This window comes from Poromitra crassiceps, assembly GCF_964638095.1.
Source record: "Poromitra crassiceps genome assembly, chromosome: 20".
NCBI lineage: Eukaryota > Metazoa > Chordata > Actinopteri > Beryciformes > Melamphaidae > Poromitra > Poromitra crassiceps.
Genome location: NC_139637.1, coordinates 8507679 through 8535187, shown reverse-complemented (window position 1 = coordinate 8535187; position 27509 = coordinate 8507679). Strand labels below are relative to the sequence as shown.

General features: G+C 45.5%; 2 protein-coding genes across 2 annotated transcripts; both read left to right on the top strand.

Annotated features, from left to right (window-relative positions):
- Positions 1–744: 744 nt before the first annotated feature.
- On the top strand, positions 745–12820 carry LOC310794829 (stonustoxin subunit beta-like; the record flags this gene model as incomplete). The annotated part of the gene is made up of 4 exons (XM_083656882.1): positions 745–865; positions 3599–3722; positions 3878–3924; positions 12176–12820. 4 exons carry the CDS (start codon positions 745–747, stop codon positions 12700–12702), a joined length of 819 nt encoding a protein of 272 aa, XP_083513008.1. The 3' UTR covers positions 12703–12820.
- A 5078-nt stretch (positions 12821–17898) lies between these two features.
- On the top strand, positions 17899–22923 carry LOC310795168 (28S rRNA (cytosine-C(5))-methyltransferase-like; the record flags this gene model as incomplete). Its single annotated transcript, XM_083657218.1, has 5 exons — positions 17899–18302; positions 19738–20261; positions 20845–21055; positions 21989–22141; positions 22583–22923. 5 exons carry the CDS (start codon positions 17899–17901, stop codon positions 22776–22778), a joined length of 1488 nt encoding a protein of 495 aa, XP_083513344.1. The 3' UTR covers positions 22779–22923.
- Positions 22924–27509: the final 4586 nt, after the last annotated feature.

The window sequence follows — 27509 nt, the reverse complement described above, 5'->3', positions numbered from 1 at the left end:
TGTGTTGATGTGTAACCGTGTGACAATAAAAGACGGGCTTGTCCGTCTGAAATCGTTTTTTAAATCGTTTTTTTTTAATCGTTTTTTTACCCTGATGAAGGCTCTCTGTAGCTGAAACGCGTTGGTCTTTTTAATTGTGTAAGATTTAGCCATGCCACAATAAAGGCTTTTTAACTTTAAGTTTTTCCTGTACTCTACTCCATTTTTTGTCTTTTACAAGGATCCAACTTGAACTTTTTCTCATGCTTCTCTCCACCCTCACCAAAGAGCACCTGTTTCAGTGATTTTACTAAGGACCCACGCAGCGCTTCCTCATCCCTTCTGTTAACACTGCAGAAGTGTTGTGAACAGTTAAGCCCTGTATTCACCAGACTCTTTCAGGCTTCACTGGACTCCCAAGTCATTCCAAGGTCATGGAAAACATCAAAAATAATCCCACTGCCTAAAAAATCAAAGCCCACTGAATTAAATGATTTTAGACCGATAGCTCTGACCCCAGTAGTAATGAAATGCTTCGAGCGAATCGTTTTATCTCACTTAAAAGCTGAAACTAGTGTTCACATGGACGCTCTACAATTCGCATACAGAGCAAAGAGGGGCGTGGAGGACGCTACAGTAACACTTCTGAACCAAGTCTATAAACATCTGGAAACCCCGTCGTCGTATGTGCGCGTACTGTTTGCCGATTTCTCATCTGCCTTCAACACTGTCCAGGTAGACAGACTGGCAGAGAAGCTGGGCAGCATGGGTGTGAATCACATCCTCATAAGGTGGATATACAACTTCCTTACTGAGAGGCAACAGTATGTCCACGTCCATGGAGGACAATCATCTGTCATCCGCACTTACACCGGGGTGCCACAAGGTTGCGTCCTTGCGCCTCTATTGTTCATACTGTACATTAACGACTTAATTAGTCATCTGGGGCCGGTTGCACCAACTGGTCTTACACTGGTCTTAAGCTAAGTTGGTCGTAACTTTACGACCTAACAGCTACGCCGGTTGCACCAAGACGGCTTAAGCCTTATTTTCACTACGCCCAGGCGTAACTCCTACGCCTGGTCAGGAGGAGGCGTAGAGCCTGCCTGTAACAGAGATCTCTGCGGAGACCTTTTTGACCGTCATCGTCGTAACACCGCCAGTTCGCCGTTAGATTATAACTAACTAGTTGTGTGGCTTAGCCTTCCAAAATGTTGCCGTTAGTTTTTTAGAAGTTAATACATAGAATTGGGAACGTTACATTCAATTTCATTCAGACTGTCTTTCTGGCTCAATCGCCGCCATTTTTCCCCCGGAGCGAGGGAGGGTGGGAGGAGGGAGGGTGTTTTACAGTAGTGGCTGAGAGAGCGTAGTGGCTCAGTGCTCCAAGCAGGTCGCGAGGCACATTTTTTGCAACATCATCCAATCAGGGTGCATTCCCTGGCAATTCACATGGACGCGCATTGCTACGACCAGCATAGTTAAGACCAGACATAAGCCGTGTTGGTGCAACAGGCGTAAGTCCATGGTCTTAACTAAGGCCGGCCCCTGGACTATTGTACAATGATTAAATTTGCAGATGATGTAGCCCTGATCGGCCTTTTGAACGACGACGAGACCAGTTATAGAGCTGTGATTGACCACTTCTATAACTGGTGCTCAGATAACTCACTGATTTTAAACACAAAAAAGACCAAAGAAATGGTCTTTGATTTTAGACGAAACCCGGTTTCTCTGTCCCCCGTGTCTATAAATAATTTACCAATTGAAATAGTACAGGAGTACAAATACCTGGGCACCTGCCAACACCAATGCCAGGTCTGCAAAGGCCCAACAACGTCTCTACTTCCTAAGGAAACTTAGAAGTTTTAAAGTGGACAGAACCTTGCAGATACTGTTATATAAGACCTGCATCCAGAGTGTTCTGACTTTCTGTATTCAGTGTTGGGGAGGAGCACTAAGTGTGCAGAACAAGAGTAAATTAGACAGGGTCGCTAAACTAGGAGGTAAGATAACTGGTGAACCAATGTGCAATATTACCATCATGTCAGATCAGAACACCAGGAAATTGGCGGAAAATATCATAGGTGATCCACTGCACCCCCTATGGTCTGAGTATGCACTCTTGCCTTCAGGGCAAAGGTACTGTATGCCCAGGATGAAAACTAAACGAGGCATTACATCCTTCGTCCCACGCAGCATTCAGCTGCTTAACAAGCTTTAGCTCATAGCTTGATTTCTTAGCACTTTGAATTTGCACCTTGCACCTTGTGCCTTATTGATCATGCAATTTTATGCTTTTTTATGATGTATGTATTTTATGCTTATATATTTTTATTTTTATATGTTGTGCTTTATGTGTGCCTGTGTTCTTTTTGGGCTCTCCCTGTGCATAACAAATTCCCTGAGGGGCAATAAAGGTTTCATTCATTCATTAAATAAAGTTTGACTGAGCTCCAGCTAAATTGTCAAGTATTGCAGTCTGCTTGCCACCCAGGCACTTACTATATGTAGCCTACTTAATTTATATTGATATAAATGTAACCAAACATGTCGGCTTTGTGCACACAGGATAAGTAGGTTAATTTTCTTTTGGAGAGAGATCCTTTATTGATTTGTTTGGGAAGAGGGTTTACTCTGACCAGATTTGAGAACTGAACTGAATTGAAGAAACTGAATTTCTACCTTTTGCTGTACAGTACCTCCAATACACTGGATATTGGGTTTGCATTCTCATTCTGATTATGTAAGGGTTAATGCACAACGAGGTGTCCATTATCAGAAATTATTGGACGACGTGGAGGCGTAAACCGTCCGAAGCGAAGCGAAGCTGCTTGGGATGGAAGTACAGTGGTATTGTCAATGGAGATGGAGAGATCTGCTAGAGGGCAGTCTTTCCCTGGGAGGAAGAGTAACTCAGTCTTACCTATCAGTCTTAGTATCCCTGCTTTATCCCATAGCACACCAATCAAACATTCCCCAACAACTGCCAGCATTGTTGTTGTTCTTTAACCTGATCAACAGATGGCCATTTACATCCTGCTTTACATACAGATTACTATAATTTACATCCTGCTTTACATACAGATTACTATCATTTACATCCTGCTTTACATACAGATTACTATCAGCAGACAAACACCTGTGGGTGATTTTCTCTGTCCATGTATTTTTTAAACCAGGTGTGATACCAACATTTTGCCCTTAATAGCCCCTCTGAATGACTTTCCATGAGGGCATTTCATTCTTTCCTCTCTGTGCTGTCTCAGTTGTTGAAACCTGAAAAAGTAGAAAGGACTTCTAATATTCTGTCAGACAGTGAGTAGAGAACTCTCAAACTGCAGCACATAACCACAGAGCTGACCAGCCAACTGTATGAGGCAGTAACCGTTTTGCTAGAATTTGACTGCATTATCACAACTAATTTCACAGTAGGCTACTAATCAAGTCTGACATGGATTAATTGTGTGTGTGTGTGTGTGTGTGTGTGTGTGTGTGTGTGTGTGTGTGTGTGTGTGTGTGTGTGTGTGTGTGTGTGTGTGTGTGTGCGCGCGCGCGCGCGCGCGCAGTTTGTCAGGCTGTCTGCTTACAGAGGAAGGCTGTGCTTCTCTGGCCTCAGCTCTGAGCTCCAACCCCTCCCACCTGAGAGAGCTGGACCTGAGCTACAATCATCCAGGAGGCCCAGGAGTGGAGCTGCTCTCTGCTGGACTGGAGGATCCACACTGGAGACTGGACTCTCTCAGGTATATATTTAAAAAGCATCACCCTCCCCTATTTCCTCCAGTGACCCCTTCCATAAACAACAAACGGTCCCTATTATATGGAAAACCCTTCATAGGGAAGGTTTTGTTTCTGTCCTCAAATAGAATACTCTGGTCTGACTTTGTTTGCCCCACAGTGTGGAGCATGCTGGAGTCCAGAGGTTGAAACCAGGAGTGAGGAAGTGTAAGTGTGTATCTCCCTAATAAATGCATGACTGTCTGTCTGTATGTTCTGAGCGCCACCACACGCTGAATCCCACTCGATTTGGGGGTGGAACACACCAGGATTGGCCAAAGCCCAATCCAGTCCCCAGAATTGTCAAATAAAATCATTGACATGCTACTAGGACCCGCCTCTCAACCTGTCATCTCAGACAAGTTATGTTTTCAGTCTGAAACGGACTCCGACCCACGCGCCACTTGGGCTCCGAACGGGTTTGGGTTTAAGCACCACAGACACACTGTCAACCCCTATAGGAATATTATAGATATTAACACCCTCAGGTCACAGACACACTGTCAACCCCTATAGGAATAGTATAGGGATATTAACTCATTCATGGCCAGTTTAGGACTGCCAATATTTAGCACAGGCCAAAGATTTTCATAATTGTTGGTCATCTTTCAAGACCCACAGTAAATTATCTATTAGCACCAGAGTGATTTGCAATACCTCAAAATGAAGATGTACGTCTCTGGGTTCACCAGGAAAAAAAAAGTAAGCTTTTAGCATGTTCTGTACTCTACTTATATCCATTTATATACACCCTGTTTTCACCCAAAAGGTCTCTCTGAGATGACAAACAGGAGAAAATGCAATTTCTGTAAAATACACATTCTCAAGCAGAACTCGCTCTCAATTCTTTTATTTTGAACTGTATTGACATCAGACATGTAAATACTATTCGTTATGACACAAATGAAAAAAAAAAAAAAAAAAAAATATATATATATATATATATATATACACATGAAGTGCTTTTTTTTACATTCAACAATACAGCAGTGTGAGTGAGTGTGCAGACAGACAGACAGACAGACAGACAGACAGACAGACAGACAGACACACCGACAGACAGACACACACACACACACACACACACACACACACACACACACACACACACGATCCCCCTTCGTTGCGTGATTTCTAACCCCACATAGGATAAGCAATAACCACGCCCTGTGGCGCCGGGATTGGCCAGGAGCAACACTGGAGGGCACGCAGCCCAGCGATTTCATGAACCAACTGAATAGCTCTTGAGAACAGACAGCGGGCTGCTGTGACTGCCGCTTCTGCCTCCGTCCTCGTCCATGTCTCCCTGTCCTAGTATCCTCCCTGCTATGTGATCGTTCCCGTTTTCCCCTCGGCTATTCAACACGTCCTCACCGCCCCTCTGATCGATCATTTCCTCATTCCTCCGATGATCAAACGCATCTCTGGATTACAGTACTTTCTCCCGTTTTCTCCGGCTGGCACACAGGAAAGCGACCAGCTCCTGCAGCGCGCGAGGGGCGTTTCAATGGCGTTTCTCCTGTCTGCACATAGTGCACAAGGAAGCGTTTATCCGTTTTCTGCTTTTCCTCTTGCTCAATTTCAAAACAACAGCTGTGGTATGTGTTTGTTCACGTGTTGTCTTAGATGCTAGGGACCTGATACTATGTCACAGGCTGAGGAAGTGTTTGAACTACGCCCTGCAGTAATAAAAACAAAAACACGTCAAACACGTCTTTGGCGTGGATGGCTATTTCTGATAAGACGTCAAAGACGTCTTTGGCGGTGAATGAGTTAACACCCTGAGGTCTAAGGGTATTTTTTTGGAACTGAACGTCACCAAAGTTTGGTGACACAAAACTAAATCAAATCGTGACTGACAGACACCACACGCCCGCCCATCCATCCAGGCAATTTTATTATAGGATATATAACATACTTGATTATCAGGCTGCTATGCGGCCTTCAAATCTAGTTTGCTGGTATTATGCTGTGTGTGTGTGTGTGTGTGTGTGTGTGTGTGTGTGTGTGTGTGTGTGTGTGTGTGTGTGTGTGTGTGTGTGCGTGCGTGCGTGCGTGCGTGCGTGTGTGTGTGTGTGTGTGTTTTTGTGTGTGTGTGTGTGTGTGTGTATGTGTGTGTGTGTGTGTGTGTAAGGTATCGGTAGGTGGCATTATGCTGAATTGCATGAAATCCGGCACTGAAATCCATGAGGTCCCCCTCAGCGCATTCCCCGAGTGTGAAGTCGATCCGCCGAATGGTTCTCGAGATAAACAAAATTTGTGTTGCCAGTGGGTGGCGCTATGCCAATTGCACGAAATTCAGCACTGCACTCTATCAGGTCCCCCTAAGCCACACATGGGCAAAATACGGCCCACGCATGCGGTGTGGCCCACGATGGAATTGCATTTTTCTTTTTTTCTTTTTTTCTTTTTTTTTTTTTTTCAGTGCACCTGAACGCAACATGTAGGATACCCGCTGAATAAGTGTCCAAATGTTCATGTCATTCTGGCCAATACTCCACTTCTGTTATAACATTTCATTTCTAGCGGGCCTGGGGCCCCAGGGCCGGACTCAAGGAAAAACAAAACGACCCCCAAAAACTCAATAAAAGGCAGAATGATGTTAATAATTCCTCTCGACCCTCTCGAAAACGAGATGATACATCTCAAGGGGTTAATCCTAATAAAAATTTGAAATGAAATAAATCTCATCTGCTACAGCCATTGGATTTGTATCACTATTATATCAGGAGATTAACAAGAAATTACCAATCACAACAGGAGAGAGGGTTAAAAATAGGGAGACTGCTGTGAAAATCAGGAGTGTTGGCAGGTATGATCTCCAATGTGTGGCCCTTCACTTACTTGATGTAAGCCAGTATGGCCCTCAGGAAAAACATGTTGCCCACCCCTGGTCTAAGCGCTTTCCCCAAGTTTGAAGTTGATCGGGCTAACGGTTATCGAGATAAAGCGCTTTCTGTGTTTGCCAGTAGGTGGTGCTATGCCGAATAGCATGAAACTTGACGTAAGGTGTGTGTGTAGGGGGGTGAGGTGTGTGTGGGGGGGTGAGGTGTGTGTGGGGGGGTGAGGTGTCTGTGCGTGTGTGGGGGGGGGTGAGCTGTCTGTGTGTGGGGGGTGATGTGTGTGTGTGTGGGGGGGTGAGCTGTCTGTGTGTGTGTGTGGGGGGGGGGGGGGGTGAGGTGTCTGTGTGTGGGGGGGTGAGCTGTCTGTGTGTGTGTGGGGGGTGAGCTGTCTGTGTGTGGGGGGGGGATGAGGTGTGTGGGGGGGGTGAGCTGTGTGTGTGGGGGGGGGGTGAGGTGAGGTGTCTGTGTGTGTGGGGGGGGGGGTGAGCTGTCTGTGTGTGTGTGTGTGTGTGTGGGGGGGGGGGGTGATGTGAGTGTGTGGGGTGAGGTGTCTGTGTATGTGTGTGGGGGGGGGGGGGTGAGGTGTCTGTAGGCTCTTTCATACACAGATCGCGGAAAAATAGCCGTTTAGGAGTCCCGTAAAGCCAGCCGCCTCGCCACAGAAATTGCTTTCACACGAGCCAAGCAGCACGGCCACATTACCGTGCTGCTCTGTACTTTCAGGTGAAATCCCCCGCTCCCGCATTGAAAGGCGAGCAGAGGGATTTCCAGCTCCTCCTAGCCCAAATTAATATTTTCATAGGTTAGTGTAGCCTAGGCTACTGTATGATGAACGAATTCAATTCAACAACAGACTTTCCTCCTCCGATCTGTATCGGCATTTTCATTGGCTGTTTGCCGATATCATAACTTAATAAAAAAATGCGCTAATTTGCGGCTGCTGCACCTGGAAGAATCCCCTCCTACTGTAGTTCTGTGTCTGGAGCAATGTCCCGCCCACAGCGCTATCTGATTGGTTACACATCAAGCAATAGCCTATCAGAGAGCTCAGAGATGAAATCTTGACACCTCACCTCAGTGCTTTCTGTTCAGCCGCAGCCTGCACTAGACAGGGGGACAGTGCGAGGCTGCCTGAAGCGAGAGCAGCGGACTAGTTGGCTGTTGTAACTGTAACACTCACACTGTGTTAAGGTAAAGCAGCAGATATTGTCATGCCAAAGTTGTAATAAAGTTAATATACATAATAATTACCTACGCTGACATTGCAAAAACACCACGATCTTATGAGCGATTCGTATGAAGCGCTGCCTCGCACAGTGTGGTGTGTGGAGATAGGTCTGTCTATCAGTCTACTTTTTTTACTTTCGCTCGTCACTTTCTTGATACATGAGGTGATTTCCCCTGTAATTTTTTTATGAATGAGCTGACCATTCGCACCTTTTCCGGCTCGCTGCAACGACCTTTCAAGTGGAGGCGGGTTGTCCGCCAATACGGCGATGTGACAACCTTTGGTGCCGGGACAAAAGGCGTACAAGAATTACCCACCAACGCGCGTTCGTGCCTTTCACATCGGAGCCGCGAATACTAATTTCCGCGCATTTTTCGGCTTTCATGGCCGGTGTGAAAGACCCTTGTGTGTGTGGGGGGGTGAGGTGTCTGTGTATGTGGGGGGGGGGGGTGAGGTGTCTGTGTGTGTGTGTGTGCGGGGGGGTGAGGTGAGGTGTATGTGGGGGGGGGGGTGAGGCATGTGTGTGTGTGTGTGGGGGGGGGGGGGGTGAGGTGAGGTGTCTGTGTATGTGGGGGGGGGGTGAGGTGTCTGTGTGTGTGTGGGGGAGGGGGTGAGGTGTCTGTGTGTGTGTGTGTGGGGGGGGGTGAGGTCAAGTCAAGTCAAATTTTATTTATATAGCACCTTTCATACACAAAGGCAATTCAAGGTGCTTTACAAAAAAAAAAAAAAAAAACGAAAAAACAAGCAGCAAAGCAATGCACATATAAAAAACACATAAAAAACACAGCCGACAGTTTTAGTTCAAATATGTACTCAAATTAACAAACATGAAACATTATTTCTGTTTTAAATAAGTTACAAGGCATTCTTCAGTATTATTATTACATGTACAGTCCATTTGTTGGAAATGTACAGGATTTTTTTTTTTTTTTATTACAGGCCGAGAGAGGCAGTAGTTTAGTAGCAGTTAAAAGCAAGAGTAAACATAAAGGTCTTTAGCTTGGATTTAAAAATAGGCAGAGTAGGGGCAGATCTAATGTGTTCAGGGAGTTTGTTCCAGTTATGAGAGGCATAGTGGGAGAACGCGGCTTCACCATGTTTTGATTTGGTCCTCGGGACAATTAGTAGACCAGTGCCTGAAGATCTCAGGGATCTGGATGGTTCATAGTGTAGAAGCATTTCAGAGATGTAGTGTGGGCCTGACCCGTTGAGAGATTTGTAAACTATTAGCAGAATTTTAAAGTCTATTCTAAGATGTACTGGCAGCCAATGCAGGGATTTGAGAACTGGTGTAATGTGTTCAGCTTTCTTGGTTCTTGTTAGAACTCTAGCAGCCGCATTCTGAATGAGCTGTAGTTGTTTAATAGCTTTTTTGGGGAGACCATTGAAAAAGACTGTTGCAGTAGTCTAGCCTGCTAGAAATGAAAGCATGAATTAGTTTTTCAAGATCTTGTTTGGACATATAGCCTCTAATCCTTGCTATATTTTTTAGATGATAGAAGGCAGATTTTCTTATAAGCTTGATGTGGGAGTTGAAATTTAGATCAGAGGCAATAATAATGCCAAGATTTTTTACCTGGTCCTTTGGCTTCAAAGATAGGGATTCGAGGTGAGCAGTAACTTTGAGCCTATCTTCTTTTTTGCCGAAGACAATTATCTCTGTTTTGTCTTTATTAAGTTGGAGAAAATTCTGGCACATCCAATCATTAATTTGCGCAAGGCACTGACACAGTGTCTCTATGGGGGCATAGTCATCCGATGAGAGGGCTATGTAGAGTTGGGTGTCATCTGCATAGCTATGATAAGCTATTTTGTTTTTTTGCATAATTAGGTCCAGAGAGAGCATATAAAGGTTAAACAGGACAGGACCTAAAATTGATCCTTGGGGTACCCCACATGTCATTTTGGTTTGGTCAGATGTGTAGTTGCCAATGGAGACAAAGTAGTTCCTGTCTTGCAGATAAGATCTGAACCACTCTAGGACCGTGCCGGAAAGCCCGACCCAGTTTTCCAGTCTGTCCAATAGAATTTCGTGGTCAACCGTATCAAAGGCAGCGCTGAGGTCTAGTAACACTAAGATTGAGATTTTACCTGAATCAGTGTTCATTCGGATGTCATTTATAACTCTGATAAGGTGTCTGTGTATGTGGGGGGGGTGAGGTGTCTGTGTGTGTGGGGGGTGAGGTGTGTGTGGGGGGGGGGGGTGAGGTGAGGTGTGTGTGTATGTGGGGGGGGGTGAGGTGTGTGTGTGTGTGTGGGGGGGGGGATGAGGTGAGGTGTATGTGTGTGTGGGGGGGGGGAGGTGACGTGTATGTGGGGGGGTGAGGTGTGTGGGGGGGGGGGGGGGTGAGGTGTCTGTGTGTGTGTATGTGGGGGGGGTGAGGTGAGGTGTGTGTGTATGTGGGGGGGGTGAGGTGTCTGTGTGTGTGTGGGGGGGCGTGAGGTGTCTGTGTGTGTGTGGGGGGGTGAGGTGTCTGTGTATGTGTGTGGGGGGTGAGGTGTCTGTGTGTGTGTGGGGAGGTGAGGTGTCTGTGTATGTGTGTGGGGGGTGAGGTGTGTGTGTATGTGTGTGGGGGGTGAGGTGTCTGTGTGTGTGTGGGGAGGTGAGGTGTCTGTGTATGTGTGTGGGGGGTGAGGTGTGTGTGTATGTGTGTGGGGGGTGAGGTGTCTGTGTATGTGTGGGGAGGTGAGGTGTCTGTATATGTGTGTGGGGGGGTGAGGTGTCTGTGTATGTGTGTGGGGGGTGAGGTGTCTGTGTGTGTGTGGGGAGGTGAGGTGTCTGTGTATGTGTGTGGGGGGTGAGGTGTGTGTGTATGTGTGTGGGGGGTGAGGTGTCTGTGTATGTGTGGGGAGGTGAGGTGTCTGTGTATGTGGGGAGGTGAGGTGTGTGTGTATGTGGGGGGGGCTGAGGTGTGTGTGTATGTGGGGGGGGCTGAGGTGTGTGTGTATGTGGGGGGGGTGAGGTGTGTGTGTGGGGGGGGGGGTGAGGTGTCTGTGTATGTGGGGGGGGGCTGAGGTGTGTGTGTGGGGGTGAGGTGAGGTGTCTGTGTATGTGGGGGGTGAGGTGAGGTGTGTGTGTGTGTGTGTATGTGGGGGGGGGGGGTGAGGTGTCTGTGTGTGTGGGGGGTGAGGTGAGGTGTGTGTGTGTGTGTGTGTGTGTGTGTGTGTGTGTGTGTGTGTGTGTGTGTGTGTGTGTGTGTGTGTGTGTGTGTCATATTTGGTAGCCTGGGTCATGTCCATAAGCTGGTTGTGAGAGGCCTTCAGATGGCTGGTCTACCTAAGAGAAGGGCCAAACAGTTAGCAAGGTATTGTTCAGTATCTGCTATTATTGGCAGTCGCTCAATATGGAGAAGGCGCTGCTTTTTGTACCCATGAAATTGGATGCTGTCCCTTATCTTGTATTACAGTATAACTGTATGTCAATCTGCCTTTGTCATCACCCTGTGCGGTATTATCTCTTCTTTGTATGCATTATTGTGGTCGCCAATTAGGCACTCTTGTATCTGACCAACTCCCAACATCTGATTGCATTACTAGTGTTTATGTCCTTTGTACTCTGTATCTATGTGGACATAAATAAATCATTTAAATGTGAGTGTGTGTGTGTGTGTGTGTGTGTGTGTGTGTGTGTGTATATGTGGGGGGGGGGGGGTGAGGTGTCTGTGTGTGGGGGGGGTGAGGTGAGGTGTCTGTGTATGTGGGGGGGTGAGGTGTGTGTGTGTATGTGGGGGGGGGTGTGTGGGGTGAGGTGAGGTGTCTGTGTATGTGGGGGGTGAGGTGAGGTGTGTGTGGGGGGGGTGAGGTGTGTGTGTGTGTGTGTGTGTCTGTGTGTGTGGGGTGTGTGTGTGTGGTGTGGTGTGTGTGTGTGCGTGTGGTGTGTGTGTGTGTGTGTGTGTGTGTGTGTGTGTGGTGTGTGTGTGTGGGGGGGGGTGTGTGTGTGGTGTGTGTGTGTGTGTGTGTGTGTGTGGTGTGTGTGTGTGTCCTACTCTGGTATCAACATGAGAAAAGGCAGATTGAAGTAGAGTTTGGACTTGAACATGTTTGACTATATAAATGATATCAATGGTGTTAAAAGCAGTGTTATGCTTTGACAGAGACATCAGAATAGCCTCCTTTGTTTCAGCTAAATAAAGTATTAAACAGTCAACTGCTGACATGGAAAGTCCCTCACAGCAGCTTGTGACATCTCTTCATTCAGTCCTGCTGTGAATGAAGATGATGGCTGATAGAATGTGTCACCATGAAAGTGTGAAGAAATTAAAGGTCAAAGTGTTCATAAATCAACAGATAATAAACAGCTCTATTAGAATCAAAAGAGTTTCTGTATTGAGTCTTGTTCTCTCATCAGATGCCTGTGAACTCACACTGGACCCAAACACAGCATACAGATTCCTCCTCCTGTCTGAAGACAACAGAGAGGTGACGAGGGTGGAAGAGAAGCAGCCATATCCTGATCACCCAGAGAGATTTGGCAGCTGGGCTCAGCTGCTGTGTAGAGATGGTTTGACTAGTCGCTGTTACTGGGAGGTGAAGAGGAAAGGAAGGGTTCTTATAGGAGTGACTTACAGAGGAATCAGCAGGAGAGGAGAGGGTGCTGACAGCAGGCTTGGAATGAATGAAAAGTCCTGGAGTCTGAGCTGCTCTGATGCTGGTTACACTGCCTGGCACAATAACAGAGACACAGTCATACCTCTCCCCTCCTCTCGCTCTAACAGAGTCGCAGTGTATCTTGACTGTCCTGCTGGCTCTCTGTCCTTCTACAACGTTTCCTCTGACAAACTGATTCATCTCCACACGTTCAACTGCACCTTCACTGAACCTCTGTACCCTGGGTTTAGTGTCTGGTCTTATCGTGACTCAGTGTCTCTGTGTTAGTTAGAGGAGTGAGAGAGAAACACACTGTTACCAAACACAGCTGACATGATGCTTCACTCTGTACAGGATCTCTCACACACACACACACACACACACACACACAGTCTGTTGTTGATGATTGACAGGTTAAAATCTCTTTCTTTTGGACCTTTGTTATGTTTGTATTTTATTCATGTCACCAAACTAAACATCTCTCATGTTTCCAACAATTTAAGGTTAAATTCACATTGTTTGATCGTGTTGGTTTCAAACATTTGATTCTATACTTTTTATATAACTTTGACTTAACATGTGATTACAATGTTCCTCAAATCAAATCATATCTTGTTGATATGAGGTCATGAAGAGATGAGTGTGTAGTGTGCATATAAGTATCAACATCTGCTATTAAACAAATCTGACCCATTCTGCTTTATTTCACTATTATTTAATACAAAACGTGTGTGTGTGTGTGTGTGTGTGTGTGCGCGCGTGCGTGTGTGTGTCTACGCGCGCTCGTTTGTGTGTGTGTGTGTGTGTGTGTGCAGCTGTGGCTGAAATCATCCTGATTCATTTGCTGATTGTTGTGGTAAAAACTGTGAGTTTGATGATTTGAGGAGTCAAATGATTTCAGTTAACTTCCAACATGTTGCCACAGCACAGCAGAGCCTCTACACCTCATCTCAAACTGTTTCATATCAAGATTAGAGACACATTTTACAACGTTTTGCAATGCGTCCATTCTTCTGTCTAGCGCTTGATATTCACGTGTGTGGTTGTTGATTGGTCAGATTTACAAGTGACCCACGTGGCCACCACACAAACCGCATTCTGATAGGCTGTTGACACCCCCCACCCCCGCAATGTGCGCCAAAGTGGTTTGGTCCATCCACTCTGTTTTTTTCCCACACTCGGCAGTTTAAACTGTGTGTGTGTGTGTGTGTGTGTGTGTGTGTGTGTGTGTGTGTGTGTGTGTGTGTGTGTGTGTGTGTGTGTGTGTGTGTGTGTGTGTGTGTGTGTGTGTGTGTGTGTGTGTGTGTGTGTGTGTGTGTGCGTGCGTGCGTGCGTGCGTGCGTGCGTGCGTGCGTGCGTGCGTGCGTGCGTGCGTGCGTGCGTGCGTGCGTGCGTGCGTGCGTGCGTGCGTGTGTGAGAGCTCTCTAGGGAGGGAGAAGTGAAGCTGTGGGGTCATGTGACAATAACAATGGGCGTGGTAAACTAAACCTAGTTGTAATCTAGTTTCCTGCATCTTGGTTTTGTATAATTATCTAGTCAGTTGTTTCTCTGGACACATTGATGTACGTGTGTCTGTATTGTAGAGATAACAGATAAACTCATTCTTTCTACATCTATTTGTGTTCACTTCTTGGATATTTAATTTATTTAACAATTCATCAGTTTGCTTGGGACCACCTTGAACCTCCTCAAAGACCCCTGGTGGTCCCCCCGGACCTCACATTGAGAACCACTGCTCTGGATTAAATTAAATTAAAAGAGAAACCTTAATTAGGGAAACTAAAATAACAAAACATGACTACACAGTAAATGAGTAAATGTGTAGTTATGTGATGTCTGTCTGTCAGCATCACAGTCTCTCATCTTCTTCAACAGCTCTCTGGCTCCCTCTGCTGCTGACAACTGAGGACACTTTATTTTTATTTCATATTTGATGTGCTCATATTCTGTTTTATTTCCCTGCTGAGTCCGAGCTGCAAAGGTCTAATTTGAACCAATAAATCTATAATTGATTATTTAGTTTGAAGACTTCACACTCAACACAAAGCAAGTCAGCAGACGAGGAATATGAAGAGTGTTGCTGTTAAAGAGCCACGATCAGCAAAACTTCCCTGCATGATTCAAAGTTATCAAAACAATACAAAGTGCTGAGTGTTCAGTTGATAAGTTAGTGCAAAAAGGCTGCACAGTAGCAATGAAGTGCTACGACTGCATCAACTAATCAAGCTGCTTTCTGCCTTCCCTCAGTCATATCATGTCATGTCAAATATATCATCTGAAGAAGTAACACATGGGCGTACACCGCATGCTTAGTGAGAAAGACAGTGGTGTTTGGCAATAATATAAATACATTAATAATTATGTTTTATTTCTTTAGCACTTTTGCAGGTAGAGTTATTAAGTGTTTGACAGGGAATAAAACAAGTAAGCTAACAGGAATGAATTGAAAACAGATTAAAGAAGGATCAAATTGCAAAATGCAAGAGAGCAACAGGTAGAAACAAATTGTTTATCAAATATCAAATGAGTTGTGTGCATGGTTTGGCTCAAATTCATTTCAACCAGTGAAGTCAAGCTTCTGTCCATTGGTCAGTCATAGAGTCTTGATTCTCATTGATTTCTTTCAACACAGCATGTATGAACCTTTTTCAAGATTTTGTTCTCAGTTTGTTGATTGAATCCAGCAGCTTAACTGGCTGAATAGAAAGTGAATTGACCCTTGACCCTGTGCCATGCTTCCAGGTTCAGCTCACCCTGACATCACTGTCTCCTGATTTCCCCCTAGATTAAGATTAAGCTCTGCCTCTTTTTTTAAACCAGGAGCTTTAGTGACTCAATAATAAGAGCTCTGTTTACACTCCTATGTTACAATGTGTGGGGGGGGGGGGGGTGTAGACCTGAATGAGGGAGTTCAGGTAGGCAGGAGGGGGTGTAGACCTGAATGAGGGAGTTCAGGTAGGCAGGAGGGGGTGTAGACCTGAATGAGGGAGTTCAGGTAGGCAGGAGTGCGTGTAGACCTGAATGAGGGTGCAAAGCACACTGGATTAGCAGCACATGCATGTGATGTTCTCATGTTGTTCCACCAGACGGCGCTCTCGGTTTGTTGTTGGGATATTAGTGGCCTGTCTTCTTCGTGGGTAGAAGGAGACCGGAAGAATCAGAGAGCCGGTGGCGATAGAATAAGTGACATGTGCCTCTAGCAAACTACAAGTTAACTAAAAGATTTATAACGCTACTCCCTTTGTGCTGTGGTCTCATTTTGAAACTTTACAGAGTGTAGTCATCAATGGTCAAACGTCGCCAAGTCGCAGATGATCACCAGTGTGATGTAATGGGCTTTTGTACCTCATGAGTATCCGTAGTTGATGACACTGTACGTAACACGGAAGCAAACAGAACGTGATACTGAGCTGAACCAAAGAGCATGGAAGGAAAGAGAGGAAACTCCGGCCATTTTTGGAAACAGAATGCGCCTCGCAGTGGTCAGCTGCGGTAGCGCGGGCCCCTATAATCAGCCTCTCTAAACAGTAACTCAACGGGAGAACACTCTAAATTTCGTGGATTCACATCTTTTCTGGGCGTACTGTAAATCTTGATTGAAGTGGTGTAGTGCAGGGATGTAAAACAACAACCATATTGTGGAAACTAAGCAAAATTTTTCGTTTTTTTCTTTTAGTTTTTTCAAGATAAATAGTAAATGCAAAGGACCCGAGGTTAAAACCACGGCAACACACTTCTGACGGAGTGGACGACAGCCGCATTAGCTATTTATCTTGAAAAAACTAAACAAAGAAAACGAAACATTTTGCTTAGTTTCCACAATATGGTTGTTGTTTTACATCCCTGCACTACACCACTTCAGTCAAGATTTGCAGTACGCCCAGAAAAGATGTGAATCCACGAAATTTAGAGTGTTCTCCCGTTGAGTTACTGTTTAGAGAGGCTGATTATAGGGGCCCGCGCTACCGCAGCTGACCACTGCGAGCCTGTGCGAGGTTCTTTTGGCGCTGTCACGCTTCCAAAAATAAAAAATGGCGGAGGCTGCTGGGCGCTGATGTTGCAATGGGGCAATATGGAGCTTTCAGTTCTTTCCATAAAAGTTCTTTGGCTGAACTGCATGAGCTGCGTGATTTCTAACCCCACATAGGATAAGCAATAACCACGCCCTGTGGCGCCGGGATTGGCCAGGAGCATTGAAGCTTGGGACTAAAGCACCTGGGGTTTTTCATCTTTTAAAATAAAGATGTTTAAAAAACTATTGCTTGTTACATTTTCAGTGCTGTACCTTTTCTCTGGGTAAGAATTGAGCTTGAAATTAACGATACATTATATTATATGAGCTATGAACGTGAACACAACACCGTTTATATTATTGCATGTTTTTGTAGATTGTGTACATTGTGTAGATTACAATTATTATGCTTATTATTATTATTATTACTATGCTAAGGAAGGTAGGTGACCATAATTCATTTCAATGTCCGCTCTCAATATCGCTGTCTTCTCAAGAGCTATTCAGTTGGTTCATGAAATCGCTGGGCTGCGTGCCCTCCAGTGTTGCTCCTGGCCAATCCCGGCGCCACAGGGCGTGGTTATTGCTTATCCTATGTGGGGTTAGAAATCACGCGCATGAGCTGTATACTGAACTGCACGAGTAGCTACTAAATTTATGCTGATATAAAGTCGTTGTCAAGCCTCATTAATATTACAACCAGTGTCTTTTGCTAACAGCGACCAGAACAGAGGTATGTTTACTATTTGTTTTACATTCAAATTATCAAACAGAGGATTTCATACCTGGAAAAGATTATTACATATTGAAAGCCTTTTGTCTACGACGTATAACAACACCATGCTCTATTTTTGGAGCATTTCATGTTGTCTCACACAAAAACATATGGTTTAGAGATCATTGACAGTATATTTTATTGTACTTACAAATGCTCTAACCTAGGTCAGGGGTTTTCAAAGTCTGAGACTGTGGGCCGCCCCCCAGACAAGGGTTGGGAAAAGGACCCCCCCCCCCCCCTCGCTCAATTGCCTATGCCTATGGGATCATGATTATTTGAGTCCAGACACTCAACATTTGTGACAAGATAGCTTGATATTACTGTTTAACATACATCAGACGACACCAAATACATAGAAAGGCCTGTCTGATGGTATTTATTTGATCTGACTCTGGGAAAAACTCTCAAATTCCCCAAAACTACTGTATATCTGAACTACGGTATCTCTTTAACCAAATCACACTCATTCAGTCTATTCTATGTGACAACCTTTTAAAAACTAATGTACTATTTTTTCACTTCCATTCACAGAGTCTCGCCTGAAACTGCTTGGAGCCCTCCTGGGGAGGCCTGCCTCCCACTCACTTTAAAAACCTCTGATCTAGATCAAAAGCTACTGGGTTTAGACTGGTCCAACCTGGGCTGGAATTGTCAGTGATTGTTTTACTCTTTTCCAGAGGAGTTGTTTTCAGCCATGGCGCTGTACACGAGAGCTGCCGAGATCCTGGAGAAAGCTGAGCAGAAGCAGGGCGCTCTGAAGACTCTGGTGTACGACAGCGGCTTTGAGAACATCAAGCAGCTGTTCGCCCTGGTGTGCGAGACCCAGAAGTACTCGTCCATCCTGCAGGAGATCATCAAGTCCACCAAGCTGCTCAAACTGAGCCGGCTGAAGATGAGCCTGGCCAAAGTGCTGGTGTACGACCTGCTGCTGGGCCGGGGGCTGAAGTGCGGCGGCGCCTGGAAGGCCGTGATGATGAAGCACCGGTCCAGACTGCAGGCGGAGCTGGCCCGCATCAAGATCAAACACAAGGTCAGCAGGAACCAGGACCTGCTCCCTGCCACCGGCGTCCAGCCACCCGAGGCCGAGCAGCTGCCCAGGTATCAAGGGTATTAGAGTTAAAGGGATAGTTCGGTTTGTTTGAAGTGGGGTCCTATCAGCTAGTTCGATACACTAACTTAATTAGGTACAGTGTTCTGGAGGCTGGGCACATTGTGGAACGAGACTGCGCACTCAGCGCAGCAGCCAAACCAGCCTTTTCTCTGTAAGTACGGGGGGTCAACAACTAAAACGTAATTTAGCCACCTAGAACAACGCCCACCTAAACAAATCGATATCCGTGTACATGCACGCTCTATTTTGACAATTTTCAGCGCTTTACTTTTCCGCCAAACAGCAGTTTCATTCGGCACTGCTTTTTCTCCCAACCGTACAACTACCGTATTCCTCCGCTAAAAGCCTGGATTACTCCGCAGTTATTTGGGGGTATTTTATTTCTCCCGGTTTGTTAGTGAAGACACAACAAATAGAATACACAAACGAAAATATTAGTGATTTTGATAGCGAGGATGATATGCCATTCACCTTGGTGACAAGAGGATACAATTATGAACCAGAGAGAATACAGAAGAGGAACTTTTGCAGAGAGTGAACAGGCAGAAAGAGAGATGCGCCTCCTGCCTAAATGCCGGGGTGCCCTGCAGACCTTTTTCACCATTCCCAGGATAAATTGTGGAAAACGACCCAGACCAGAGAGGCCAGGTGACTTGTTGTCTCTAAAGTAAGTCAGTGTTTTGTCTCTCTTCTAAGCCTTCCTGTTTTGTAAACCGCGGCTCTGTGCTCTGTGCTGACTTTTAGCGGAGGAATACGGTGGTTGTACGGTTGGGAGAAAAAGCAGTGCCGAATGAAACTGCTGTTTTGCGGAAAAGTAAAGCGCTGAAAATTGTCAAAATAGAGCGTGCATGTACACGGATATCGATTTGTTTAGGTGGGCGTTGTTTTAGGTGGCTAAATTACGTTTTAGTTGTTGACCCCCCGTACTTACAGAGAAAAAGCTGGTTTGGGTGCTGCGCTGAGGGCGCGGTCTCGTTCCACAATGCGCCCAGCCTCCAGAACACTGTACCTAATTAAGTTAGTGTATCGAACTAGCTGATAGGACCCCACTTCAAACAAACCGAACTATCCCTTTAACTGAAGCTAAACAAACTGAAAATATATTGTGTTCTTAAGAAACTAACTAAAATAAAAAATATACAGAACATTTCTTTAGTTTTAGTCTTTGACCAATTTGTCAACAGAAGCATGAGGAGGCATTGCTGCATAATGTTTATTGAGACTGGGATGTCTACATAACTCTGAGTGAATTTCACAGTGTTGTTGCCCTTGGCAAATAGCCCCACCACCCCATTATAAAAAAGAAAAGAAAAAAGCAAACCCACTCTGGAAACTAACTGTAACTAAACTGAATTGAAAACAAAAATAAAAAACAAAATAAAAACTTGATGACGAATACTAAACTCTAAATATCTCTGCCAGGTATGTGCGCGTGAACACCCTGAAGACCACGGTGGACGATGCCGTCGACTACCTGAAGAGGGACGGGTTCTCCTACCTGGGACAGGCCTGGAGGCTGGAGGACCTGAGCCTGAAGAAGAAATCCTTTGTGAGGGATCTGCACCTCTCGGACCTGCTGGTCTTTGCTCCTAAGACGGACTTCCATGACCACTTCTTGTACAAGGCGGGTCACATCATCCTGCAGGACAAAGCCAGCTGCCTCCCTGCCCACCTCCTCGACCCGCCGCCCGGCAGCCACGTCATCGACGCCTGCGCCGCCCCGGGCAACAAGACCAGCCACCTGGCGGCCATCTTGAAGAACAAGGGGAAGCTGTTTGCCTTTGATTTGGACACCAAGCGTCTGTCCACCATGTCCACCCTCCTGCTGCGGGCGGGGGTCACGTGTCAGCAGCTGGCCAACCAGGACTTCCTGAAGGTGGACCCTGACAGCCCGCAGTATAAAGACGTGGAGTTTGTCCTGCTGGATCCCTCCTGCAGTGGATCAGGTAGGATTCAGTGTTTGATCTCATAGTTGGTGGTGGTGCTGCTGCAGCGATGAAGCGCGAAGCAGGCGAGACCTCGAGCACGAAGCAAAGTACGAGGTACAGTAGAAATGAGCACTGTCAGCTGAGTGGGCGAGCGTGTGCATGTGAGCTTCGTGCGCTGGAAATACTGGAAGCGTGCTCTATTTCTAGTATGCTATAACACACTAATAATAATAATAATAATAACTAATAATCTAGTATGCTATAACACACGATCAGTAATACACACGATCAGTAACACACACGATCAGTAACACATGATCAGTAACACACACGATCAGTAACGCCATGTTTCGTTTACAACAGTCCTGGATCAGATTTGTATTGCTTTCGGTCAGCCTGCACCTCATCAGTAACCTGACGCTGCCAGATGGTTTGTGTGTCATGTGATCGTGTGATCATGATCTCGCGTGAATCCAGCTGCCTCGCAAGGTTTCCTCATCAGTGATTGTGTGCATTTTCCCTTATGATGTGTGTGTGTGTGCGTGTGTGTGTGTGTGTGTGTGTGTGTGTGTGTGTGTGTGTGTGTGTGTGTATTTTGCAGGTATGGTGTGTCTGCGTGACGACGCCTCCTCCACTGACGGGGAGAAGCAGCAAGCTCGTCTGGCCTCCCTGGCCTCCTTCCAGCTGCGCTGCCTGAACCACGGCCTGCGCTTCCCCCACCTGCAGCGCCTGGTCTACTCCACCTGCTCCATCCACAGCCAGGAGAATGAGGAGGTCGTCACCGCCTGTCTGCAGCAAAACCCCGGCTTCAGGTAGGTCTACTCCACCTGCTGCGGGCTAAGGCTTCGTTCACACCGACGACCCAAACCTTGCCTACGCCTTGCCTTTACCCACGCTTTTAAATAGGCGTCCGTTTTAGTCAACGAGGCTGTGTACACCGGCCGCCTGAGCGTGAACCCTGCGTGTACCCACGCCTTGCCTGTGCCTTGCCGATTTTATCGAATAGGCGAGAGTTCTATTTTCACGCCGACAAGGCGCGTGCAGGCAGGCTTTTCTGTCAAGCCATGAAAGAAAAACGCGACAATATCCGTGGGAACTGGCAAAGTCAACTGAATTTCAAAATAAAATGGAGTTTCTACAACAGTATTGAGCAGAGAGAGAGAGCGAGAGAGAGATTGACGGGTGGCTATCACGTGGGGCTTTCTCCCTGTCGGCAAACAAATCTTCATGAGAGAGAATAGCGACCGAAGAAGCAAGATGGACAATGTTGTTGTGCCAGCACATATTCTTGCAAGATCACCTCTCTAAAATGTCCGACTATAGTCAGACCTGGTTATACATATCCAGCATCAATAGAACATTAAATATATCAGATTTATTTTACCTAGAGGCTACCCATGCAACACGTGAAAAAATACAGTCGGGAGAGAGGAGAGGCGCTTGTGACTCGGCTCCAGGTTCGGCGTGCAAAAGGCGTGCGGTGTGATCGCAAAAGCGTGTAACAGGTTCACGCCCAGCTCGGCGTAGGCGTGGGTTGAGGCAAGGCAAGGCGTAGCTTGTCTGTGTGAACTAAGCGTAAAGAGGTGTCCTGCTGCAGCTGTCTATACTTTAAATTTAAACCATTTTATATTGCAATTACAGCGTTTCCGTTTTTGCAAGTGGACAGTGTTTGGGACCGCACTAACGTGCAGTTTGAAGATCTGGATTATGAACAGTAAATATTGGACGTCTATGTCTCCCCTCAGGCTGGTTCCTCTGCTGGCCCAGTGGCCGGAGCGTGGCCTGCAGCCGCTCAGCCAGTGCCTGCGTGCCAGCACCAGCACCACCCTCACACACGGCTTCTTTGTGGCTCTGCTGGAGAAACACTGTGAAGACCAGGAGCAAGCGCTGCACATCATGTAAATATTGTCCAGTGATTTAAAATTTAAATTATTGTGGAAATCATGATTTTTTTTATCCTGTGCAATTTGTACAGTAAAACCTTTAGGGGAAACTGTCTATTCTATTCGAGCCAATTCCACCTAAAAGTCTTACTTTACAAATGCAATAGACTTTTGCATTTTGGACACTTCCGCTGATAATGCAAATTAATTAGAAGTAGTCATTTGTTTTGGATGTGTGATTTCTTCTTCCAGACACCTTTCTGTCATCAAAGAAATCTAGGCAGGAGTGTAATCTATAAAGGAATGTTTTGAATGTATTTTCGCTGAGACTCCCAGGTTGAGGACCACAAGAACAGTCAAGTTAGTCCGAACCATCTAAAACACCTGAACTGAATTCACAAGGTTTCCACACAACAGCATCAACATGTTTGCTTCCCTCCCTCTGCTCTCTAACAGTGAACCCGGTCCAGAGGAGACACCCTGCCGCCCGTCTGTCTGTGAGGAGAAGCCTGCTGCCTCTCCAGGAGAGCCAGCAGCCAGCGAGGAGGAAATGGAGGCGACGGAGGACAAACCTGAAGTGCACGCCGTCGGTATGCCAGCCAAGAAGAAGAGGAAGAGGAAGAAGAAAAAGAAGGCAGCCAAAGCAGAGTGAAACTGGACATTTAAAATGGAGAGACTGCCACCGTGTTGTCTGGAGGGGAATGTCATGCACAGGGCCTATACCTTTCCAATGAAACATCTGGGGAATGGAACTGAAAATAAAGATTTTTTTTTACTCTATAACATTGCCTCTGTCTGTGCCCAGGGTTCCTACGAAAGTATGGAATTTGATTTGACTATTTTCCAGATCTGGAAAAGTATGGAAAAAGGAAGAGTATGGGAAAATATTTGTTTCCAGACTATTGTCTTTGACTATCTGACTATTCATTTTCTAAATATTCTTCTATATAAATTCTGAATTTATTCAAATATTGTTATAGATTTTTTCAAACAGACAAAAAACTCACAAAACGTAAACCCCCCTTTCCCACATTGAGACACAAAAATAAAATAAAAGACAAAACAAAACAGCAACATACGTATAACTGATGACCACTACCTCACACAGTTCCCATCACCACCTTATTATAGAAACATAAAAAAGTAGACAGAATATCATTTTACTCTATTGTAGCATATTGAGACTCAAAATAATTTAAAAATGGTTGCCAGACTTTAAAAAACTTTTGCACAGACCCTCGAATTGAGTATTTCAACTTTTCAAGTTTTAGATGAGCCATCACTTCTCCAACCCATTGTTTATGTCAGGGGTGGGCAACTATTTTTCATGGGGGGCCACATGAGAAATCCAGATTGTTGCCGGGGGCCGAACAAATATTGTCATGCCGTAATGGATGGGCAACTTTGATGATAGAGAGGGCCACAAAAAAAGTCCTCGCTACCAGATTTTGCTGAGGGCTGAACGGCGCCAGCGCGAAAAAATTGGGGCATTTGAAGCCAGGTTTAGAGGAATAACTCATTTTAAATTAACAGTTGTGATGTCATTATTCAGTCTTAACCACCAATATTTGATCCTTTTCTCACTCACTCCTATGTCACCACACTCTCCCTGCAGGGCTTGAAATTAACTTTTTTCACCACCTGCCAATATGGCTGCTAGATTTTAAAGTTACCAGGCAATTAGAATTTCCACTATCCGAAATGTTTTTCTTGAAATAAACCAGAATATGAGTGGGTTAATTTAAGCATAAGTATCAGTAAGTGGCCCGGGATTCTCAAAGCCTGTGTTGAGGGTCACACGAACATGCACTCTTGAAGCTAAATAAATCCAAAACCAACAAGTTAATTATTTAAATTTCTACCTCAATGTAGAACAGCCATTTCTTACACATGAGATTACTTTTGGCCTTTTAGTCATAAAGATTATTGAAAGATATTCCATATTCCAGACTGAAATGCTATAACAGAAGAATATTGGCCAGAATGACATGAACATTTGGACACTTATTCAGCGGGTATCTTGCATGTTGCGTTCAGGTGCACTGTAAAAAAAAAAAAAAAAAAAATTGCAATTCCATCGCGGGCCACACAGGGGGCCGTATGTTGCCCATGTGTGCTTTATAGTAACGTTCAGTCATAACTCATTTATAATTAAGCCCATAGTTAATGAACTAATCATGTACAAAACACACACACAGTCACATATTTTATATACTGTATATGTTGTAAGCCTAATTTTTGCCATCACAGCTGCTTTTTACATGTATGGGATAATACAGGCTAATATACAAGGTGTCCCAAGCTCTGAGTCATTATAAACTCAATTAGCTACAGAAGCTAATGTTCACATTCAGTCCTTGTATATTTCTCTCATGTGTTCATCATTCCTTTCCTCCTCTGCGTGTGTGTGATTGAGAAATGAGATGCAGGTGGTGTTCATCCTAATTGGCCTGGTCAGGTGTCAGATTGCTGCTGGCTGATTGGCTGGTGGAGAGCATTTAAGCCAGCTGATGCCATCCTGTCGCCCCTTGCTCTCCTCATTCGTAACGATGATGGCTGCTGTGCTGACTGCTGTGTTCTGTCAGGTAGGAACTGTGTGTAGACCTACTTTAGTAGTTCTGCAGAACTTTATTAAGATGTGTCTTTATCTTGGTAGACCTGTGCAGTCTAAACTGTAAATAGTTACCTTCCAGATCTACACTTTTGTACACTGTAAATAACACTTACCCAAGTAGCAGAAAGTAGGGGGAGAAGCCCTTTAGTTTTTTTTTAAACATTTTCTCATGTTTATTTTGTAGGAGCTTATAGGTAAGAGCTGTGTCTCTTATTTAATCCATCATTTTCTTTTCGTAGGTAAATTTAAGGTTGGGGATTAGTTTGATTGGTTAATTGTGTTGGGGCCATGCTGTGCTCTGAAACTAAACCTGCTACTTGTGAACTTGTGATGGTGGTTTGGCTGATCATCCTTGGGAGTGGGAAGAGTGGGGGCACTTTTGTGTTGTGGTCCGGTTCCCCGAGGCCGGTTCCTAACATAACTGGGTACTCGTCTGCTTTTCTCATTCGTCAGCACGTCGTCTGTGAGTGTGTGTATATATATATTTTATGTTTGTCTGGTGGGCAGTCTTTGTGCAGGTGGTAAATGGTGTTAGTCAAGGTGGCTTTGCATGGAGCTGAGGAAGCTCATGGTGGTAAAGCTGGTGGAGATGTTTGTTGGAGGAGGAGCCGGTCAGAGGGGACCAGTAAGACTGAGGAGGGGCGTGACAAGGCAGGGCCGTCGGTAGCACCGTTTCTCCTCTTTCTGTGTAGACTGCTACCCTACAAGAGTCTCCGTACATAGACTTGCCTGTCACTCTGACTCCCAAGCCGTCTAAATCAGTGATACAGATGTATTTACAAGTGTCACAGAAACATTTCAAAGCCACATATTGAGAAGAAGAGAAAGCTCGTCGCTGCTCATAAATGCCTCTTTTCATCTGAAGTCTGTGCTGGTGATATTTTTTACCGAGCGTTCGGCCAGAGTGGCGCTGTTGAGCGCTCTCACGGCTGGGAGCTCTAACCTGGAAAAAATATCACCAGCACAGACTTCAGATGAAAAGAGGCATTTATGAGCAGCGTCGAGCTTTCTAACCCCGACATCGAGAAGCTATGAACTCTTCTCAATATGTGGCTTTGAAATGTTTCTGTGACACTTGTAAATACGTCTGTATCACTGATTTAGACGGCTTGGGAGTCAGTCACAGGCAAGTCTATGTACGGAGATGGGACTCTGGTAGGGTAGCATAGTCTACACAGAAAGAGGCGAAACGGTGCTACTGACGGCCCTGCCTTGTCACGCCCCTCCTCAGTCTTACTGGTCCCCTCTGACCGGCTCCTCCTCCAACAAACATCTCCACCAGCTTTACCACGCTTCCTCAGCTCCATGCACACCATTTACCACCTGCACAGAGACTGCCCACCAGACAAACATATAAAATATATATATATATATATACACTTAGACGACGTGCTGACGAACGAGAAAAGCGGACGAGCACCCAATTATGTTAGGAACCGGCCTCAGAACGGGACCGCAACACAAAAGTGCCCCCACTCTTCCCACTCCCAAGGATGATCAGCCAAACCACCATCACAAGTTCACAAGTTGCAGGTTTAGTTTCAGAGCACAGCATGGCCCTAACAAACTAATCCCCAACCTTACACTTACCTAAGAAAAGGATGGATTAAATAAAAGACAGCTCTCACCTATAAGCTCCTACAAAATAAACATGAGAAAATGTTACAAAAAACAAAAGGGCTTCTCCCTCCTACTTTACTTGGGTAAGATGTTAGTGTACAAAAGTGTAGAGCTGTCAGTAGCTATTTACCGTTTAGACTGCACAGGTCCACCAAGATAACACATCTTAAAATTCTGAAGAACCAAGTAGGCCTACACAGTTCCTACCTGACAAAACACAGCCAACCTAGTTTGGAGTACAATGAGTGGACTCATAGTTCAATTACACACTAAGGAAAGGAATGATGTGAACACATGACACAGACTCATAAATGCTACAGGGAATAGCGTTTTGACTGATAGCCCAAACTTTTATTTCACCAACTTCCTGTGTCTGCACTGTTGGTTTGGGGATGCCATCCCTTGCAGTCATTGCCACCGATGATGGCTGCTCTGCTGACTCTTTGTTCTGTCAGGTAGGCACTGTGGTAGGCCTACTTTAGTAGTTCTTTAGAACTTGAAGATCTGTCCTTGTCTAGGTAGACTTGTGCAGTCCAAACTGTAAATAGCTACCTTCCAAATCTATACTTTTTTACACTAAATAACTCTTAACCAAGTAGTAGGAGGGAGAAGCCCTTTAGTTTTGTAACATTCTCATGTTTATTTTGTAGGATTATAGGTGAGAGCTGTGTCTATTTTTATTTTAAATCCATCCTTTTCTTAGGTAAGTTTAAGGTTGGCGATTAGTTTGATTTGTTGATGTTGGGGCCATGCTGTGCTCTGAAACTAAACCTGCTACTTGTGAACTTGTGATGGTGGTTTGGCTGATCATCTTTGGGAGTGGGAAGAGTGGGGGCACTTTTGTGTTGCCGTCCCCTTCCCCGAGGCCGGTTCCTAACACAATTAGGGGGTCGCCCGCTTTTCTCGTTCCTCAGCACGTCATCTGAGTATATATATATATTATATGTTTGTCTGGTGGGCAGTCTTTGTGCAGGTGGTAAATGGTGTGCATGGAGCTGAGGAAGCTCATGGTGGGAAAGCTGGTGGAGATGTTTGTTGGAGGAGGAGCCGGTCAGAGGGGACCAGTAAGACTGAGGAGGGGCGTGACAAGGCAGGGCCGTCGGTAGCACCGTTTCTCCTCTTTCTGTGTAGACTATGCTACCCTACAAG